The sequence below is a fragment of the Marmota marmota genome, unplaced genomic scaffold (assembly GCF_001458135.2).
Source record: "Marmota marmota marmota unplaced genomic scaffold, marMar, whole genome shotgun sequence".
NCBI lineage: Eukaryota > Metazoa > Chordata > Mammalia > Rodentia > Sciuridae > Marmota > Marmota marmota.
The window spans coordinates 48,385-71,247 of NW_025999862.1; the positions used below are offsets into that span (position 1 = coordinate 48,385).

Below are 22,863 nucleotides of genomic sequence, written 5' to 3' on the forward strand. Positions count from 1 at the left end.
AATTCTAGTTTGGAGTGTGCTTACCTAATGATTTTTTTGTTTGTTTTATTTTTGTTAGCCTGATTCTGGAACATTTGTATCTTTAAATTTTTATTCATATCAACTCATCAACTTTCTTTTCCTTCAAGAAAATTTCAGAGAGGTTTCCCAAGAAAATAAAACTGTTTATACCATTTTTTTTTTTTTAACATTTGAGTGTTTCTCTTTTTTTTTTTTTTTTTTTTTTTTTTTTTTTTTTTNGTGACGCAAGCTTTTGATTTTTTTTTTTTTCCCCTTTCTGTTGAAGCTCTCTGGCACAGCTGGCTATTCTAGTTCCAGAAGAAAAGAAACATTCTGAAGATCTGGTTGGGAAGCTAGAAGAAATTTAGGGCACATTAAAAAGAAGCAACAGAGAATAACAACAACAAAAATTCTTAGCTTTGTGAGATATTTGTCAGTTGTTCAGAAATTGAGTTTTTGCAGTAGAGGATGATGGGACAAGGCCGTGGAGGGCAAGGAGGGTTATGTTGGATTCCTGCTTATCTGTCTGCCTCTCCTTCCAGTTGGAAAAAATCTTCAGTCCATAAGAAGCATTGTAAACAAGACTGAAGAACATGTCTTTCCCTGATTTTGGATGCTGCTGGAGTTGAGGATTACGTCCATTTCACCAGGACTTTTTGGAGGAAGTTCAAGAAAAATAGAAAGAAGCAATACTAAAGAACTTCTCTACATTAATCCTGTGCTTTGTTACACTTTGGACAGTGGGGCAAGTGAGGGATAGCACCATCATCTGGACCTAGAGGCTACATGAATTCCTTGAACTACATATTTGATGTTTGGAAATTTATAAAGTCAAAGTGTTTCAACATAAACTCACCAAGTTCTGGATTCTCTATCTTTTGAGGATTTCAGCAGATAAAATTTACCTGCCCAAAAGATACAAAGCCTTCTCTGTGTTTTCAAGCTAAATGTGAACAGTTATGTCTTGGAAAAGAAATTATTTTTCAGGGGGCCGTGGCAGTGTCCAAGGGATGTTTGCACCTCGAAGCTCAACCTCCATAGCCCCCAGCAAAGGCCTCAGCAATGAGCCAGGGCAAAATAGCTGCTTCCTCAATAGTGCCCTGCAGGTAAGAGTAATTTTTTAATTTTTAGTGAATGTTAAGTTTTTGTTTGCTGATGTTATGTTTCTGGTACTCTTTTAAATATAATAATTGACAGTGTGAATCATTTTTTTAAGTTTATCAGTGTGATCTTAGGCAGGTCTTTTTATTTTTGGAATTCCAATTAACTTATTTATAGAAATGGGAATAATAATGATACTAGAAACAACAGTAACTATAACTACTGCTATTTACCTACTTAAATAGTATTAGTTAATAGTTCAGGTGATCTTTCTACTTGCTTATTAACTTTTATCCTAAATAGGATACTACTGTTTCCTTTTTGAGACAAGATGTCTTATCACCCTAGTTGTATTTCTCTAGTACAGAGAACAGAGTTCTTTCTACAAGTTAGAGACTTTCAATGTTCATGTCTCATATATTTAAAAAAAATTTTTTTTTTAGTTGTAGATGGACATAATATCTTTGTTTATTTATTTTTATGTGGTGCTGAGGTTCAAACCCAAGTGCTTCACAGGTGCGAAGCAGGTTACTCTACCACTGAGCTGCAGCCCCAGCCCCTGTTCATGTCTCATATTCATGTTCTCTAAAGAATGGAGTTCAGTCTTTGTTCTCTCCTTCATCTTCTCTCTCTCAGCCTTCCTGTATTGGCTCATGATCATTGTGTCTGGTTAAATATGCTTGAAAAGAGCTAGAGGAAAGTAAATTCCCTAAGGTAATTATCTACCCTAGGTGTTCCCTTTTTCTCTTGCATGCCACTTTAGTGGTCTCAGAATCTCAAAGCTTCTCCTCTGCCTATTCAGGCCCACAGAGTATTTTGTTTATCCCCTCTGGTCCAATTCTCAAGTAATTACTTTCTCTTCTTTTCTCTCTGTTATTGTAAAAGTAAACAAAGTTTGCTATCCAAGACAATTACACTTGTATGAAATTATTAGCATGATGTCTCAGATTTAGTAAGAAAATAGGTTGCTATGAGAGAAGAAAAGATAGCACAATGTATTTGCTATAAAGGATCCTGGACTAGGAAATTAGGAGACTTGGATTCTTATTGTAGCACTTTTATAGACTAGCTGCATGACCTTGTACAGGTAATACTGAGTTTCTCATTCATAATACAAGAATCTTGTAAGCTTATCTATATAATAAAAGTTTTATACACTTTCTCAATTTTCAAGTTTTTATTTGGAAACATTAAAAAATTCTATGTTGTCAAACCTATAGAAAGAGCTTAAGTGTTTTTCCTAAAATTTCAGATAGTTAGATAAGGTTGATTAGATTTTTCTCCCAGATAATACACAGTAGTTTTTTTCTTTTTTTGGGGGGTGGGGGTATCAGGGAACTCAGGGGCACTCAACCATTGGGCCAGATCCCCAGCCATATTTTGTATTTTATTTAGAGACAGGGTCTCACTGAGTTGCTTAGTACTTCGCTTTTGCTGAGGGTGGCTTTAAACTCGTGATCCTCCTGTCTCAGCCTTCGGACCCACTGGGATTATAGGTATGCACCACGGTGCCAAGCTATCCCTAGCTTTTTTTTAAATTTTGAGATAGGTCTTGCTAAGTTGCCAAGGATGGCCTTGAATTTATGAGTCTCCTTCCTCAGTCTCCCAACTGGCTGGGATTATAACCATGTGCCACTGTGCCCAGGTTGTATTGGAATTTGTCTGATGTTTTTGTCACGATTAGACTGGGGTAATGGATTTTGAAGAGGAAGACCATAGAAGTAAAGTATCATTCTTTTACATCATATCATGAGTACATACTATGAATATGATTTATCATTGTTGATATCACTATTGTTTTTATCCTATTGACTTCAAGAGATCACACCTCAGAAGTTAAAAAATTGTGAATTTTTCATACTGTAGTCCAAGCTGCTCCTCCTTCTGTTTTTTCTCCTTCCCCCACCCCACTCCCAGTCCCTCACACCTGGTAGGCAAGCACTTTCTCACTAAGTTATATCTTTAGCCCTGTTTATTTTATTTTGAGATTTACTAAGTTGCCCATCCCAGCTTTGAATTTACAATCCTCCTACCTCAGTCTTCTCAGTAGCTGGTGTTACGGATGTGAGCCACTACAGTTCAAGCTTCTGTTATAAGTTTTAAAATATATTTGCTTTTCTTGTGTGGACTATTAAAATAAAATCTGTATTCTACAGTGTTTTCTATTTTTCCTTTGTCGTGGTGGGGATCAAACCCAGGACTTCACACATGCTAATTGAGTGCTCTACCATTGAACTATATACCTAGCCCTATTTCTGCACTTTCAATCTATAAATTTCTTCTTCAGGATCACATTTCATATATGTCAGACCATGGTTTTTTTTTTCCTGTGTGACCTTTATTTCATGTTCAAATTAATGTTTTCTCCAAAATACTTTCATTTATATCATGTTATTTACCTCACCTTTTTTTGGTGTTTGTTTTAATATATTAGGATGAGCTTTTCTCTTGAGAATAAAGATTGCTTCTCCAATCATTACTTATGTATGCTTGAACTGTTGAATTTAGAATTAAACAGTGGCTCTTTATAGAGAAATGAAGTGTTTTCACTTTTTTGCTAGGTTTTGTGGCACCTGGACATCTTTCGTCGTAGCTTTAGGCAGCTGACAACTCACAAATGCATGGGAGATTCCTGCATCTTTTGTGCTCTCAAGGTAAAATGCTTCAGATTTGTTTCTTCCACTGTCTTTAGATTGTCAAATTGTCCATATTGAAGGGGTTTGATTAATGTCAGAGTTTGTTATTGAATTATCTGCCTGTGGTTTAGAGCAAAGATTGATGTGATTAGTTTTGTTTGCTTCAAACTAATTACTTTGGTAGTCTTTTTCTTCTGAACCTTTTTTTCTTGTATAGCTCTATTTGACATGATAGGATTCTATTCAGATGGGCTTCTCCTTTGAGTATTAACCTGAAAAAACAATATTAAATTTCACATTGAAAGAATAAATAACTAAGGGTTTTTAATGAAAGTATCTATTGTGTGTTAAAATTTTCCCATTTTGTAATGTTTACCATTATCACATTTAATAGATTCTTTTTTAAGAAAGAATATTTGGGCTGGGGATGTGGCTCAAGCGGTAGCGTACTCGCCTGGCATGCGTGCGGCCCGGGTTCGATCCTCAGCACTACATACAAACAAAGATGTTGTGTCCGCTGAAAACTAAAAAATAAATATTAAAAAAATATTTATTTTTTAGTTACCTTTATTTCTATGTGGTGCTGAGGATTGAAGCCAGGGTCTCACAAGTTTGAGGAGGCGAGCGCTCTACTGCTGAGCCACAACCCCAGTCCTTAATAGATTCTTTTTTTTTTTTTCTTTTTTTTTTTAGTTGATGGACCTTTATTTTATTCATTTATTTTTATGTGGTGCTGAGAATTGAACCCAGTGCCTCAGACGTGAGGCAAGTGCTCTACCACTGAGCCACAACCCCGCCCCCCCCCTTCCCCGGTTAATAGATTCTTTATATCAATTCTCCACCTCATGTTTTATCTGGCTCTAAGGTTTTCATATCTGAAAAAAGAGGAAAATTGGGATTTGTTTAGAGATAAGGAAAATGAGAGATTTTTATATTAGATTATACACACACACACACACACACACACACATATATATGTATTTTTTGTTTGTTTGTTTGTTTTTGTTCTTTTTTGGTGGGGATATCCGATATTGAACTCAGGGGCACTCTACCGCTGAGCCACATCCCCAGCCCTATTTTGTATCTTACTTAGAGACAGGATCTCACTGAGTTGCTTAGCACCTTGCTTTTTTCTGATGCTGGCTTTGAACTTGAAAACGTACTGCCTCAGCCTCCTAAACTGCTGGGATTAATTACAGGCCTGAGCCACCATACCCAGCTCAGATTTTAGATATATTGTTAAAGAGAAAGAACTATGATATGTAAAGGACCATATATTTACCAGCATATAGGTTGCTTACGTATTTTTGGTCCAGGTATACAATAGATTATTTGTGTGTGGACAAATTTAAATCTTTCATATTGAGTTACTAAGTTTCTAGAGTTTTGTTTTGTTTTTTTGTCTCTTGAAGTCTGGATTCTTGGTTTGTCATAGGGATACTTCATGTGATCTTCATATATTTAATTTAATTGCTTTTATATTTTAAGTAGAACTTGTGACCAGAAAAATATAGAATTTCCCAATTATATTGGTTATTTTTCAGTTACTGACTCAAAAAACTTTTCAGCACATATCACTTTAGAGTTTTATTTTCCTTTATTTAAAATTGTAGACGGACATAATACCTTTATTTTATTTATTTATTTTCATGTGATGCTGAGGATTGAACCCAGTGCCTCACACATGCTAGGCAAGCACTTATACCACTGTGCTACAACCCTAACCCTGCTTTGGAGTTTTAAATCCATGAATAGGACCTTAGAAATAGTTAGATGAGTCTCTTGAACTTTTTTTTTTTTTTTTAAAGAGAGAGAAAGAGAATTTTTTAATATTTATTTTTTAGTTTTCGGCAGACACAACATCTTTGTTTGTATGTGGTGCTGAGGATCGAACCCGGGCCACACGCATGCCAGAGGAGCGCACTACCGCTTGAGCCACATCCCCAGCCCGAGTCTTTTGAACTTTTTGCCACTTGGATCACAAACGTCTTTCTTTCTATCCTAGTTGGAACCATTGTAACTTGTAGCAAAATATAGAATATAGGTTGGTTAATTGAAGAATTAAAAAAAGTGTGTGTGTGTGTGTGTGTGTGTGTATGTATATGTGTGTATTTTAATACTGGGAATTGAACCCAGGGGTACTCTATCACTGAGCTGCATCCCCAGACCTTTTTATTTTTATTTTATTTTTTTTTTGAGAACAGGTCTTGTTATGTTGCTGAGGCCGACCTTGAACTTAAAACCCTCCTGCCTCAGCCCCTAAGTAGCCGGAATTACATGTATGTGGCACTATGCCTCACCCCAGCCCTTTTTTATCTTGTGATAGAGTCTTGCTAAGTTTTGCAGTCTGGCCTCAGACTTTTGATACTTCTGCCTCAGTCTCCTAAGTAGCTGGAATTACAGGCATGTGTTACTGTTGCCAGCTAAATATGATTTTTTTTTTGCATTTAAATAACATTTAATGATATGGAAACAATATCCTGATAAGTGAAAAGCCTAAATATAAAACTGATTTTATGGGGTGGAGTTGTAGCTCAGTGGTAGAGTGCTTGCCTAGCACATGTGAGGCACTTGGTTTAATCCTCAGCACCACATAAAAATAAAAAGGAATAAAATAAAAGTATTTAAAAAGAGTAATGTTACAATATAACCCTAACTTATTAAAATTTTCTTTTTGCCTTTGTATATCAAAAGCAGGGTGTTTGGAAACCATATATTAATAGTGATGATATCTGAGCTAAATATGAATTTTAATATACCAAATCTTTTAAAAGTTGACTGTAATATTCCCTATGTGTCCATTCAGACAGAAATGCATTCAAAAGAGCATTTGACCTGATTTTCCAAGTCATACATTGATTGATATTAAGTATCTTATTTTAGATAATTTCAGTATCCCCTTGGTCAACAAGACCAAGAGAAGTCTGATTTGTGGTATTAAAACTATTCTAGGGAGATACTTTCTAGGTAGATGTTAATCCTGGAATGATTCTCCTGAAACTGGAAACTCATATTACAAAAAGGAAAGAAGGAATTATATATTTTATATGACCATTGACATTCCCTCCCTCCCCCCACCCCTTTTTTGTGGTCCTTGGGGTTTAACCCAAGGGAGCTCTACCACTGAGCTATACATCCAGCCTTTTTTACTTTTTATTTTGAGACAGGGTCTCACTAAGTTGCTGAGGCTGGCTCAAACTGGCAATCTTCCTGCCACAGCCTCCGGAATCACTGAGATTACTGGTGTGCACCACTTCACTATCTTCTAACATTGCCTCTTTGACTAGTTAGAACTGTCCAGGAGGGATTGTGGAAAACTGTCTGCCACACTTGTTTTGTTTTGTGGAGGGCCAAATATAAATCAGTATCATATAAGCCAGAGAGATGAAAACCAACCATCAGACATTGCAGGATACGCTCTGAGAATCTGCTAGAACTGAGGAAATTTCTTCAGTCCCTTTCAGAGGAACAGTTGCTTGTGATGGTAGGTTAAATGAACTTTGGGGATCAAAGACTATATTTTGGGTCTTTATAATCCTGGGGATGTTAGAATTCTCACTTTCCTTGGTACATTACTAAGGAAAATAAATTAGTTGGTGTATGTGATGCTAACTAATTTATTTTCCTTATTTAGTGCTCGCTTCGGCAGCACATACACCAACTAATTTATTTTCCTTATGTGCTTCTGTTTTATGTTGGGAGTATATAAAATACCAATTTCTTTCCCCCAAAAGTACTTGTTCGCCCTCCAGTGATATATATATATATATATATGATAATTGGGCTGTAGTTTGCACACATTTCATACTTTAGATGGCATTGTTTGTATTCTTTTAATTTTCCAATTTTTAATTTGAAAATTATAAACAGACTTATAATGCAAATGGATTAATGTGAAAGTTCGAATGAGTTCAATTTAATTTCATTATTATTTACTTATTTTAAATAAATTTTAATTTATTAATTTTTTGGCACTGGGGATTTTTTAAAAATTGCTTTTATTTTTTAAATACATGACAGCGGAATGCATCACAATTCTTATTACACATATGGAACACAATTTTTAATATCTCTGTTTGTATGTAAAGTATGTTCACACCAGTTCATGTTTTCATACATGAAAATGATGTCCATCACATTCCACCATCATTGCTAACCCCAAGCCTCCTGCCTTCCCCTCCCACGCCTCCACCCTACCTAGAGTTTGTCTATTCATCCTATGCTCCCTCTCCCTACCCCACTATGAGTCAGTCACCTTATATCAGAGAAAACATTCGGCATTTGTTTTTTTGGGGATTGGCTAACTTCACTTAGCATTATCTTCTCCAACTGCATCCATTTACCTGCAAATGCCATGATTTTATTCTCTTTTATTGCTGAGTAATATTCCATTGTGTATGTAATGCACATTTTTTTATCCATTCATCTACTGAAGGGCATCTAGATGATTCCACAGTTTAGCTATTGTGAATTGTGCTGCTATAAACATTGATGTGGCTGTGTCCCTGTAATATGCTATTTTTAAGTCCTTTGGGTATAGACCAAGGAGAGGGACAGCTGGGTCCAATGGTGGTTCCATTCCCAGTTTTCCAAGGATTCTCCATACTGCTTTCCATATTGGCTGTACCAATTTGCAGTCCCACCAGCAATGTATGAGTGTACCTTTTTCCCCACATCCTCGCCAACACTTATTTTTGTCTTCATAATAGCTGCCATTCTGACTAGAGTGAGATGGTATCTTAGTTTTGATTTGCAGTTCTCTAATTGCTAGAGATGATGAACATTTTTTCATATATTTGTTGATTGATTGAATATCCTCTTCTGAGAAGTGTCTGTTCATGTCCTTGGCCCATTTATTAATTGGGTTATTTGTTTTTTTGGTGTTTAGCTTTTTGAGTACTTTATATACCCTAGAGATTAGTGCTCTATCTGATGCGTGAGGGGTAAAAATTTGCTCCCAAGATGTAGGCTCTCTATTCACCTCACAGATTGTTTCTTTTGCTGAGAAGAAACTTTTAATTTGAGTCCATCCCATTTATTTAATCCAGGGACACTTTATCACTGAGCCACATCCCCAGCCCTTTTTATTTTTTATTTTGAGACAGGGCCTCACTAAGATGCTGAGGCTAGCTTTGAACTCATGATCCTCCTACCTCAGTCTTTTGAGTTGCTGGGATTATAGGTATATGCCAGTATGCCTGGCTGAATTTAATTTTAGTAGCTAAGAAATTTAAATTATTAGAATCACCATAGTTTTTAATTGGTAGTCCTTCATTCAAACTATAGGGCTTCACTTTTTGAGAGAAGGTAAGAAATGATAAGTGTATGGAGGAGTAAACCTGGGAGGGACCATAAGTGCTTAGATTCTCCTGAGGGATATCTCTTATTGTTTCCCACTTTAAAACTGTTTTTATAAGTGTGGCACAGGGGCATATAATCCCAGTGACTTGGGAGGCTGAGGCAGAAAAATCACAAGTTCAAGGTTAACCTCAGTAACTTTTTTTTTAATATTTATTTTTTAATGGGACACAATATCTTTATTTTATTTATTTGTTTTTTGTGGTGCTGAGAGTTGAACCCAGGGCCTTGCACATGCTAGGCAAATGCTCTACCACTGAGCCACAACCCCAGCCCCTCAGTAACTCTTAATAAAGCCCTAATCAGGTTGGCAAGACCCTGTCACCAAAAAAGAAGGGGGGGGTGGCGGCGATGGCGGCGATGGGATATAGCTGAGTGGTAGAATGCCCCTGGGCTCAATTCCTTGTACCCCCCCTAAAACAAAATGAAAACAATAAGTTTATCATTAATTAGATTCTAGTCAGTGTAATAAGACAAGAAAAATTAAAAAGAAAAGATATAAAGACTGGAAAGAAAGAAAGTTGTCATTATTTGCAGAGGAGGTGATTGACTATTAAAGAGTGAGAAATGTAGCTCAGTGGTAGAATGCTTTGTTAGCATGTGTGAGGCTTTAGATTCAACCCTCAAGACTGGGGGGAAACAAAAGAAGAGGTGATTGAGTATTAATAAAATTCCAGGACTGGGGATGTAACTTAGTGGTGGACTGCCAGTCTAGCATGCCTGAGGCCCTGGGTTTGATCCCTAGCAGTGAGAAAACACACAAAAAACAAAACAAACAACAAAAAAAAAAGAAAAGAAAAAAACATCCAAAGAGGCAAAGGAAGTGGCTCGCACCTGTAGTACCAGCTACTTGGGAGGTGGAGGCGGGAGGATTTCTGGTGCCCAGGAGTTCAAGTCCAGCCTGGGTAACATAGTAGACAACAAGCAAAAGCTCACCTTGTTTTTGAAATTTTGTTACAATGGAATGATTCTGTTTAAAATTTGTGTGTGTCTTTTTTAGTTGATATATTCAAAATCATCCATGTGGGGGCTGGGATTGTGGTTTGGCGGTGGAGTGCTTGCCTAGCACATTCGAGGACCTGGGTTTGATCCTCCACACCACATAAAAATAAACAAAATAAAACTATTAAAAAAATTACCCATGTGGTATGTAGTTCCAGTTTGTTTTAATTATTATATGGTATTTCTTTTTTTATTTAATTTAGTTATACATGACAGTATAACTTTGTCTAGTTTAACCACCATTTGACCCATTATTTGTGTAAATAAATCAGTGTTTGTCCATCTTATTGCTGGTAGTCATTTGAATTGAATTGTTTCTAGTTTTGTATTTTTATGAACAATTTTGCTAAAGAGCATTCTTATACATATGTATACACATATCTTTTGTGTACATGCCCAGGAACAGGATTAGTGGATCATAAAATTTATGTTTTTAATGTTTTTAGATAATGTCAACTGTTTTCCAGTATTTCCATATGTTTTACAATATGGTGGTGTTAATGTGTATTCTGATCATCAGTTTTTCCTGGAAGCTGAGAAAAGTCAATTCTGAAATTTGTATGACAGTGAAAAATAAGACTCTCCTGAAGAGTAATAACAAAGTGAACAACTTGCTGAATGTATTGGTCACAGTATTTATTTCTCATTCACATTACTTGCCCATTGTACATTAGTAGGGAAACCTTACAAATTATAATCAGTTAGTAACTCAGGTGATGTAGGAACCTAGCTTGACATGATAATAGCTTTCTTATTATCATGTATAACTGCCATTTTACCCACCAGCTGACTCTGGCATGCATTTTGAATCTTCTATATTGGATAAATAAAATTGTTAAGATAGCCTGGTGCAGTCGTGCATGTCTGTAATCTCAGTGGCTAAGAAGACTGAGGCAAGAGAATCGTGAATTCAAAGCTAGCCTTAGCAACTTAGTGAGGCCCTAAGTAACTCAGCAAGACCTGGTCTCTAAATAAAATTTTAAAAAGGGCTGGAGCGGGGCTGGGATTGTGGCTCAGTGGTAGTATGCTCGCCTAGCATTCATGAGGCACTGGGTTAGATCCTCAACACCATATAAATGTAAAATAAAGATATAGGTCTACCTAAAACTAAAAAATAATTTTTTTTTTTTTTTTTTTTTTTAAAAAGGGNTGGGGATTGGCTAACTTCACTTAGCATTATCTTCTCCAACTGCATCCATTTACCTGCAAATGCCATGATTTTATTCTCTTTTACTGCTGAGTAATATTCCATTGTTTATATATGCCACATTTTTCTATCCATTCATCTACTGAAGGATATTTTTTTATCCATTCATCTACTGAAGGGTATTTTATTTAGGTTAGCTATTGTGAATTGTGCTGCTATAAACATCGATGTGGCTGTATCCCTGTAGTATGCTGTTTTTAAGTCCTTTGGGTATAGGCCAAGGAGAGGGATAGTTGAGTCAAATGGTGGTTAAACTAGACAAAGTTAGTCTATGGCCAACTGGAATGTACCTAGGCTTTCTCAAAAACTATTAACATGGGGCTGGGGTTGTGGCTCAGTGGTAGAGTCCTTGCCTGGCATATGTGACGCACTGGGGTTGATTCTCAGCACCACATAAAAATAAATAAATAAATAAAATAGGGGTCTTGTGTCCATTTACAATATATATATATATATATATATAAAGAGCTGGAGATGTGGCTCAGCGGTTGAGTTCAATCCCCAGTAATCAATCAATCAATCAATCACCCCCCTGAAAAACAAACTATTAACATATATCAGTTAAGAAATAATTCAGGCATCAGTGGCAGAGACAAAACACTTAGCTGACACCCCCACCCCCGCTTTTTTTGGCCACATTCCCAGCCCTATTTTGTATTTTATTTAGAGACAGGGTCTCACTGAGTTGCTTGGTGCCTCGCCATTGCTGAGGCTGGCTTTGAATTCACAATCCTCCTGCCTCACAGCCTCCCGACCTGCTGGGATTACAGGTGTGCCCCACTGTGCCTGGCAGTCTTTTTTTTTTTTAATAACTTTATTTTTATTTATTTATGTTTTTATGTGGTACTAAAGATCAAACCCAGTGTCTCACGTGTGCTAGAAAAAGTTCTACCACTGAGCCACAACCCCAGCCCCATGTTAATAGTTTTTGAGAAAGCCTAGGTACATTCCAGTTGGCCATAGACTAACTTTGTCTAGTTTAACCACCATTTGACTCAACTATCCCTCTCCTTGGCCTATACCCAAAGGACTTAAAAACAGCATACTACAGGGATACAGCCACATCGATGTTTATAGCAGCACAATTCACAATAGCTAACCTAAATAAAATACCCTTCAGTAGATGAATGGATAAAAAAATATCCTTCAGTAGATGAATGGATAGAAAAATGTGGCATATATAAACAATGGAATATTACTCAGCAGTAAAAGAGAATAAAATCATGGCATTTGCAGGTAAATGGATGCAGTTGGAGAAGATAATGCTAAGTGAAGTTAGCCAATCCCCCAAAAAACAAATGCCGAATGTTTTCTCTGATACAAGGAGGCTGATTCATACTGGGGTAGGGAGAGGGAGCATGGGAGGAATAGAGGAGGAGAGGGGAGAGGGGTGGGAAGAGAAGGGAAGGGGCATAGGGTTAGAAATGATGGTGGAATGAAATGGACATTATTATCCAAAGCACATGTATGAAGACATGAAATGAATTGGTATGAATATACTTTGTATACAACCAAAGATATGAAAAATTGTGCTCTATATGTGTAATAAGAATTGTAATGCATTCCGCTGTCATATATAAATAAAAAAATTTAAAAAAGAATTACTCAGAAATACACACACACACACACACACACACATACACACCCCTTCCTCCCACTTTGGGGTGCAGGGATCTTCCTTTCTTGCTGCCACCCAAGACACAGTGCTGTTCTTAATGTGCTAATAATTTGCAGTCTTGGATATTTGTCTGCCTCCTTCTTTGTTCTCTTTGCATATTCCACCTTTGTCGGCTAGTTCTTGGACACTATATTTCTCTGAATTAGGTACCAAAGCTGCAACCCTTTTGAATATTATTGGTTGCTAAGTTAGAGGGACAAAAAGTTCTATAGAATTTTGTGTGGGAAATTTAAGTGTTCAGCAGTTCTCTTCTACTCACAGCTCATTAAGCAGAATGAATCATCTTGACCTGTTGAACCAAGTGGATCAGGAAGTATGATTCTTTAATGATCCCTTGGGCAAGCAGTATTGATGATTATACTTTACCAGAAATCAAAATTTATAAAACGGTAGTAAATGTTACTTGTAGTACAATACTATTTATAAGTAAACAAATGGAATAAAATCAAGATTTCCGAAACAGATATATTAGAGACTTGCCACTTGCTTGTGAACCAAAGATAAAGTGAACTTTTCAATAAATGGTGCTTAGATAATTGTTTACTCATAAAGGGGGGGGGGAATTAGATCCCTACTTCATATTATACAAAATTTAAAAATTTTTAGAACTATGAATTTAAAAATGGATACATTTTACTATAGAAAATTCAATAATTTCTCTTCACCAAAAAGACTCCATAGGGAGAGAATAAAGATAAGGCTATAAGCTGGACATATCGGTTCATGCCTGTAATTCTAGAAGCTCAGGAGGGTGAAGAAGCAGGATTGCAAGGTCCAGACCAGCCTTGACAATTGAATGAAATCCTGTCTTAAAATAAAAAATAAAAAGGACTTGGGATGTAGTTCAATGATAGAGTGATCCTGGGTTCAATCTCCAGCACAAGCAAAACAAAACAAAAAAGTGAGGGGGGTTATAAACTAATTGGAAGGAGAATACCTGTAGTATGTACAATCAACAAAGAATTAGTATCCAGTACAGAACTCCAGAGAAAATTTCCTATAAAGAATGAGTAAAAGATAAATGAGTCAAGAGAAAAATGGGCAAAGATATAAACAGGTATGTTTCAGAATGGGAATCTCAAATGATCACTAAGTATGTGTAAGATGTTCACCCCAATTAGTAATTTAAGAAATGTAAGTTAAAACATTCTTTTCAGGGGCTGGGGTTGTGGCTCAGTGGTAGAGCTCTTGCTCAGCATGCGTGAGGCACTGGGTTCGATCCTCGGCACCACATAAAAATAAAATAAAGGTTATTATGTCTACCTACAACTAAAAAAACAAATATAAATCAAAAACAAACCCAATACTTTTCATGTTGATAGGAAATTAAAAATCTGATAAAATTAAATGTTTCCAAATAGGTAGAATAATGAGAATTTGTATACATATATTGTTAGTTGGAATATAAGTTAATGTCACTACTTAAGAAAACAGTTTGTCATTACCTGGTAAAATTGAACTTGCATATAACCCAGCAGTTCTATTCCTATATAGGCATTGTAGAAGATTTCTTGATACATAATATCAGATATACTCAGGAATGTTGAAAGTAGCATCTCTAGTGATTACAGGAAAATAGAAACAACCTGTTCAAACTACTGTAGAATGGAATTTTAAATTATGGTTTATCCCCATAGTAAAATACTATATGGTAGCAAAAATGATGACTTGCCATTACATACATCAATTTGAATTAATCTCAGAAACACCACATTGAATGAAAAAAAATCAAGTCACAGAAGATGGTGGATTTAAGATAAGGTTAAGCGCTTCTGGTTCAATCCCCAGTACCCAAAACAAAACAAAACAAACAAAAAACGGGTAAAAAAATAAACATCGTTTAGGGATACATGCCTAATAAAACTGTAGAGAAAAAGGTAGTGATTTTCACGAAAGTCAGAATAGTAGTTGTTCTGGAAGGTATAGTGAGAGGAATGTCATTATTTGGGGATTTTCAGTCTCCTTAATTTCTTAAATTGAGTAAATGGATATGTGGACATTTATTATTCTTCTGTGCTATGTAAATAAATGTATACGTGGATATATAATGTTTGCCCCTTTTTTGTGGGGTGTGGGGGAGGGTACTGGGGATTGAACCCAGTACCTGAACTAGCACTCTGTCTCTGAACTACATCCCCAGTCCTTTAAATTTTTTGTTTTATTTTGAGACCAGGTCTTGGTAAGTTGCTTGCTTTGAACTTACTATCATCTTGCCTCAACCTCCCAAATTGCTGGGATTGCAAACATGTGCTTTGTACCTAACTGTTCATGCTTTATTTTTAGGGGGTGAGAGGGTACTGGGGTTTGAACTCAGGGGCAACCACTGAGCCACATCTCCAGTCTTGTTTTGCATTTTATTTAGAAACGGGGTCTCAGTGTGTTGCTTAGTGCCTTGCTTTTGCTGAGGCTGGCTTTGAACTTGTGATCCTCCTGCCTCAGCCTCCCCAGCCACTGGGATTACAGGTGTGCACTATTGTGTCTGGCTATTGGTGCTTTTACTATTTTATAACCTTTAAGTGCCTCCTAGTTATCTCTTAAATCACTTAAAATTGCATGATTATAGACTTTTTAAAGCCTAATTCCATGCTTCTTTTCCTCTCCTTTACCAGGTACTCTGAATTTCAGCTGTGATAGCAGATAGCATACCTGGTATGCCTATTTCTTGACAAATTTTAGGTGTCATTCAGTTTGCCTGCAGTGTTTGCTCTCCTCAGAAGTTACTTTTTTTTTTTTTTTTTTTTTGGCGTACTGGGAATTGGACTCAGGGCCTTGTGCTTGCTAGGCAAGCACTCTACAACCGAGCTAACTCGAGGTAGTATATTAGCATCTTAATCAAGAAAGTATGTGCTCGCTTCGGCAGCACATATACTAAAATTGGAACGATACAGAGAAGATTAGCATGGCCCCTGCGCAAGGATGACACGCAAATTCGTGAAGCGTTCCATATTAAAAAAAAAAAAAAAAAGTAATTTTAGGGCCTGGGGATATAACTCAGTGGTAGAGTGCCTGCCCATCCCCCCACCTCCAAAAAAGTAATTTTTGTGGATAAGGGATGTGGCTCAGTGGTATAGAGTTTGCCTGGCATCACAAGGTCCTGGGTTCAATCCTTAGCACATATACCCCCATAGGCAATTTTAGGGTTTATGGGAAGAGCTCAGTGGTTGAGCACTTTCTTATCATATGTGAAGACCTGGGTTTAAACAGTTTCCAGAGCTACAAAAGAAAACAAAACATTCTGTGTCTTAATCTTTGACTTACTAATATTTATCTTAGCTGAATGAATTTTTAAAAAATATTTATTTTTTAATTGTACACAATACCCTTAATTAATTAATTATTTTATGTGGTGCTGAGGATTGAACCCAGGGCCTCATGCATGCTAGGCAAGGACTCTACCGCTGAGCCCCAGCCCCAGCCCACTGAATGAATTCTTAGGAAAGTATCTTAGCTCTTCTTCTCTTTTATTGTTCCTCATGGTGCCTCGAACAGTGTCTGTACCATAATAAAAATACTCTACTTTGCTGGGTTGATATACTCTTTTAAAATAGTTCTTGGATTTTAGTTACAGTTTTTAGTACTTTTTTTTTTTCTCTTTTTCCTTCTATCTTTCTTGACCTTTCTTACTCTTTTTTTAATTAAAGAGATCTTTATATTGTGACTTTTGGTCTCACTTTTAAAAATTCTGCTAATCTAGGGCTTCCTGCCTTGTTTGGTAAAGGAAAGGTAAAATAATATACAAATGTGTATAATGGTGTGTGTGTATGTGAATGTACTGGGGGAATGAGATTGGTGGTAGGAAAGATCACCAAGGGAAGAGTGAATTCCCGGGATTCCGTTAGCAAAGTAATCATCTGGTATACTATGGTTAAGTTCCATTTTACTTTGTGCTGTTTACAGTGTTGGAATAATTATATATTTAAATCCCCCCCGCCTTTTTTCACTGCTTCCTACTTAAAAATTGAAGGACTATTTGGTAAGACTAATAAAATTCCTTTTTGCTGGCTCTTCATAACTTGTTTGCATTCTTTAATATTAAAGTTGATATTTAAAATTCTTATTAAGTAGAATTTATTATTATTATTATTATTATTATTATTATTATTATTATTATTATTAATTTTACTTTCAAAACAGGAAAGTCCAAAATTCCTCAATCTGAAGTACTCTATGTACGAACTTGCCATTCTGTAAAGTCAGATTTCATTATGTTAGTGCACAATTGTTCATTCTGGTACCCACTGTTAAGGAAAAAAAAAACCACATACATGTACCTAGATGATCAAAGAGTAGCCAACTTTCCAATACTTGATCTTTCAGCCCTTCCATGTACAGCTAAAAGATATGTACTCATCTTCTTTTCCCAGTTATGTGCTTCACCTTGCACCAATCCCTAAAATGCACTTATTGTTGGCCTTCTGTGAACATCTTTTAGTTCATGATGTCTTTACTATTTTTGCTTATTTCTTTTGCTCTGTAAACAGGGCAATATTCCTATTCTTTGTTATCCTCACCAGGTAGAATAGAATAAGTTGTATCTGGTGCTTATAATTGCTTTATGGGGACTTGTACATAATATTTATGATAATCCATTTATTTTGATTCTGTAAAACATACTGTTTTTTCTCTTTTACTTGGTTTTAAGTCAGTATAGTAATTTCAGCCTCAAAATCTTATGTGTATGCAAGTTACTAATGATGGTTTTTACTGAAAAGAATTTGTGTCATTGTATTGTTCTGCTTACTTTGAACTATGATGGCTGTCAACTCTGGCTTATTAGCAAATAAAAGGTTGTTTACTAATTACCTCACCCCCAAATTTATTCCCACCTAATATCATTAAAAGATTTTTCTTGACCTAAATTGTCATTGCCTAGAGCCCAGAGCTCTTATTTATTATTCATATTGGATCTGCTCTTATACCCTCCAGCCCCCAGAGTATGACTTTACTTTGGTGTTGGCTTATTTATTTATCTCTGTTCAGGGGAGGAAATCCGTCCTCTGTACTTAGTATGCTACAAAGATTTTGTTCTCCTTCCAGGGATTGTACTAGAGGCTTTGCAGTGCCAGGATGTAGACAGAGTGTGTTTTGTTATATGCAAAAAGAATGTTGCATTGATTGATTAAATTCAACAAATCTTCTCAATTAGTGATTTTTTTTTCCTCTTAAGAATGCTAGTGTAAGGCATAAAAGCTGGGGAATGGTGCTAGTAGAGGGTGGTTGCTAGGGATAAAATAGGGTTTTGTAAAGGAGGTGACCCAGAATATCTGTAACTAGAGACAAGACAAAGACTGTTCTTATGAGGCAGGCAGGTATCTGTTCTGCTGATAGACTACTTGTTAATTGGGGGAGATTTGAGAGTTCAGGGAGCAAATCCCTTAATGTTTTTTGAGTTGTACCATGTAGCTTTTGCTTTATTGGGTACTGAAAGATAAGTACAGAGGATAAAGTGGTGGAAAAATTACTAATTGTTCATTATTTATCTAGCCTTTCCTTTTTGTACATAGTGGGAATGGAAGGTTCTTCTTTTTCCTTCATGGCCAGTGTCAGGGAAGAGAGGAGTAAACCCATTATACTGGACTGAGTTTTTAAAGGAGGAGATTATATTTGTAGCATGTTCCCTGGAAATTTTAGCTAGTAATAAACAGCACACATATAAGAAGTATATCATTATGTCTGATTCAGATGTCATCTACTAATGTTTAACTTTCTTCTTTTGATTACCTGTGGATATGAGTATATTTGTGTTGGTCTTTTGATTAACCTTCCTTACTAGAAAGTCCTAGTAGGCTGTGGCTAATCTGAATATTCTCAACTAATTTAACCATTGATACAACTTGAAAGTATAAAACTGAATCCTTTGTTCTTTTTTAAAACTTGGAGTTCAGAATTGTGCATGATATTCAAATAGAAGGTATAATTGTAAGGAGAAATGTAGGAGACCATCATGATTGATTCTTTCCTTTCCAGAACTTTTGGCAGAGTCTAAAACTTACACAATTTCAAAATCTTTTTGCATTTCCAGAAGAGTCCCCTCTTTTAATTTCCCTAGTGGGGTAAGAGGATATGGTATTGATTTTTAAAATTTGATTTGAATATATATTCTTTGTATCGTTGAGGGTGCTGTATTTTCTATAATGGCGAAAATTAGTAAATTGATTATTATATTGTATAAAATCTCATCATTAGTTTATGATTTCCCACTAAAGGAAGTACTGTCTTCTGGTAAATTTTGCCTATCCTTGTCTCTGTGTCCCTCCCTTGGTCCATTGTCTTAAAATCTTGTGGTTTCTCTCTTTGTATGTATGTAGGTGGCTGGCTGTTACACCTTATTAGCAGGAATGAGTGTGATAAGTAGCTTTTGATAGTCTCTAACCTTACTACTGTGTCCAAAATAATGGGCTTTGAATTAAATGTAAATAAAACTTTAAACTCAGGCTGGGGTTGTAGCTCAGTGGTAGAGTGCTTGCCTAGCAGGTGTGAGGCACTGAGTTTGATCCTCAGCACCACATACAAATGAGTAAAATAAAGGTAAAAAAACAAACAAAAAAAAGATTGCATCATCTAAAAAAAAAACTAGGGAGATATGATGTTGATAAATTAATTTAATTTAAAGGGACCATTATAGTTTACATGGATGTTTTTCTAATCAGGAAGCTTAGAAGACAGCTGTTTTTAGACATAAGGTTTTTAGAGAATTCCAAGGGAGAAACTAGCCAGCTGTTTTTTTGCCTTCCCCAAAGGAGGTAACTTTTTTTTCCCCTTATACTGGAGATTGAACCCAGGGACGCTCTACAACTTAGCTACATTCCCAGCAAACCCCTTACACTTTTTTTTTTTTTTTTAAACTTTGAAACAGGATCTCTCCTTTGAGAGAGATCAAACTTTGAACTTGTGATTCACCTACCTGAGCCTCTCAAGTCGCTGGGATTACAGGTGTGTACCACTGTATCCTCCTCCAAGAGTTATTTTTTAGAGGTATAATTTGAAATATATACTGATAAAATATGGCATTTGTTTTAAAATAAAGTCCTTTGTTATTGTTTTGGGTGCCAAAAGGGTGTACGTTTATTTACTCTTACCTGTCCCCCGCCTTGAAAAAGAACTTTCAGCATTCTTCTTCTTTTTTCCCCTGGCACAGGGAATTGAACCCAGGACCTCATACATACTAGGCAAGAATTCCACCACTGAGGGGCTGAGATTGTGGCTCAGCGGTAGAGTGCTCACCTAGCACATTTGAGGCGCTGGGTTCGATCCTCAGTACCACATAAAAAGTAAATAAATAAAATAAAGGTATTGTGCCCAACTATAACTAAAAAAAGTTTTTTAAAAAAGAATTCTACCGCTGAACTATATACCCCTAGCCCTTTTAAAATTTTATTTTGAGACAGGCTTTCACAAAGTTGCCCAGGCTGGCCTTAAACTTGTGATCCTCCTGCCTCAACCTCTTGTCAACATTCTTTTGAACATGCAAAAACAATGAAAGTTTTTTTTTCCTACAAATATCCTTGATGACTCTTCTTTCTATTTTACTTCCAGAGAGTCTTGTTTACAAACAGACTAGATTAGCACATTTAGGTTCTTTGATTTCCACAAAGTATGGAGGAAAGAGTGATTAGAAGGGCCAAAATGAGCAATGTACAAAGCCCATATCAAAAAGAGAGACCCCATTCTGACTGGAGTGAGATGAAATCTTAGAGTGATTTGCATTTCTCTAATTGCCAGTGATGATGAACAGTTTTTCATGTGTTGATTGATTGTATATCATCTTCTGAGAAGTGTCTCTTTAGGTCCTTGGCCCATTTATTAACTTTTTTTTTTTGGGGGGGGTGTCTAGTTTTTTGAGTTCTTTATATACCCTAGTGATTAGTGCTCTCTCTGATGTGTGAGGGGTAAAGATTTGCTCCCATGATGTAGGCTCTCTATTCACCTCAAACAACAATAAGTATTGGCGAGGATGTGGGGGGAAAGGTACACTCATACACTGCTGGTAGTAATGCAAATAGGTGCAGCCAATATGGAAAGCAGAATGGAGATTTCTTGGAAAATTGGTAATGGAACCACCATTTGACCCAGCTATCCTTCTCCTTGGTCTATACCCAAATGACTTAAAAACAGCATACTATAGGGACACAGCCACAAAAATGTTTATAGCAGCACAATTCACAACAGCTAAATTTTGGAACCAATCTATATGCCCTTCAGTAGATGAATGGATTAAAAAATGTGGCATATATACAAAATGGAATATTACTCGCAGTAAAAGAGAATAAAATCATGGCATTTGCAGGTAAATGGATGGAGTTAGAGAACATAATGCTAAGTGAAGTTAGCCAATCCCCAAAAAACAAATGAATGTTTTCTTTAATATAAGGAGGCTGATTCATAGTGGCATAGGGAGCGAGAGCATGGGAGGAATTTATGAACTCTAGATAGGGCAGAGGGGTTGGAGGGGAAAGGAAGGGGGTATGAGGTAATTAATGATGGTTGAATGTGATGATCATTATTATCCAAAGTTCATGTATGAAGGTACAAATTGGTGTGAATATACTATGTATACGACCAGAGATAGGAAAAATTGTGCTCTATATATGTAATAAGAATTGTAATGCATTCTGCTGTTATATATAATAAAAAAGAAAAAAATTAGAAAAATAATAATTAAAAAAAAAAAGAGAAACCCCAAGAATTGAGCAAATGGCAGGGCCTAAAGTGTGTCATGCCTTTGTAGAAGGTATTGTTGGACACCTGTCAGGGATGAAGTAGCTTCTTGACTTGGGCTCTTTCCAAAGGCTGTGGGCTCATGAAACATTGAAACTATGACAGCCTCTCTTCTTTACCCCCCACTCTCTCTACTTATGACTTCTTTTAAATGGAAGACTAAGAAATCTTGAGAGAGAAATAAGCCACTGTTCTCTGCCGGCAAGGGTCTGTGTTTTAGGGGAAAAAACTTAAGCAACAGCTGCATTGGTAGATGCCAAAAATCAAGGACTTTCTGTCTTTATGACACTTCTGTTTTATTTGCATGGTTTTTACTAATCCAAATAATTACATGCTCATGTGGAGAGAATTGTTTGCTACTTCATCCAAGAGAGATGGGTGGGGAAGCACCTGCTTTTAGTCATTAAAATCTTGTTGCTTTTGTACCACATCCAAGAAAATAGTTAAGAGACAAAAAGTAAATTGGTATTTTATGAGAATGAAAAGAAGACCTCTTTGGTTTCAACCTGTGAAAAAGAGCAGAGAGAAACCTCAAAGGTGGGATTTTTTTTTTGCTTATTGAAATGAAACCATTAGGGACACCACCAGGAAAAATAATTCCTGGGTTTTGGTTCTTCCTGCTCTTTCTTTCTGCCATAGAACTCAGCAATTGGAAGAATACCAGTTTTTGTTCCTTATTGGTACTGCCACCTGTTCTTACTGCTGAACTAAATGTTCTTGGCTTTCTTTGGTGTGAACAGGATCTCCCTCTGGGAAAGGTGGGAGGAGGGTAAAAAAGGAACAGAAGGAGGCCCGTTCCAGCCCCTGTGCTCATGTGAGAGGGACACACAGAGGTTAGTGTATTACCCTAACAGAGGGGCTTTGTGCTACAGCTTCTTCCAGAGCTGGAGCTTCACAGATGCATGCTGGGCAAGCTCAGCCTGCTTTATCCATAATATACTTGCTTCTTCCTAACAATAGTACGGCAAGACTGACAATAATAATTAAAATAAGAAAATAAAGAAGATTCAGTCAGAGGCTTTTCTGAATGCATTCAGATACTCAGTTCATATGGAGAAGGTTGCCTATAATTAAGAGGTGAGAAAAGAATATGACAGAGAGAGATCGATGCCATTGAACACAAGATCCAAATCTGTTATTGCAGATCTACTGTGGGTGCAGAC

The 22,863-nt window shown here is 36.4% G+C and overlaps 1 protein-coding gene and 1 non-coding gene across 8 annotated transcripts in view; both read left to right on the top strand.

Annotated features, from left to right (window-relative positions):
• Positions 1-281: 281 nt before the first annotated feature.
• Usp54 (ubiquitin specific peptidase 54) overlaps positions 282-22,863 on the top strand; it is a 69,546-nt gene continuing 46,964 nt past the window's right edge. For 5 of the 7 annotated variants that reach the window (XR_007349608.1, XM_048808942.1, XM_048808950.1 and 2 more), the window contains exons 1-2: positions 283-1,106; positions 3,663-3,755. Coding sequence is in view for 6 of the 7 variants with exons in the window: in XM_048808942.1 (XP_048664899.1) it covers positions 960-1,106; positions 3,663-3,755 (240 nt within the window). In the remaining variant the exon portion in view is untranslated. Of the gene's footprint in view, positions 1,107-3,662; positions 3,756-22,863 lie in introns of all 7 variants that reach the window. The other 2 variants (XM_048808939.1, XM_048808968.1) reach the window with 2 other exon arrangements.
• Positions 15,827-15,933, top strand: LOC125618710. Its single transcript, XR_007350117.1, has one exon. It is a non-coding gene; the product is annotated as a U6 spliceosomal RNA (small nuclear RNA).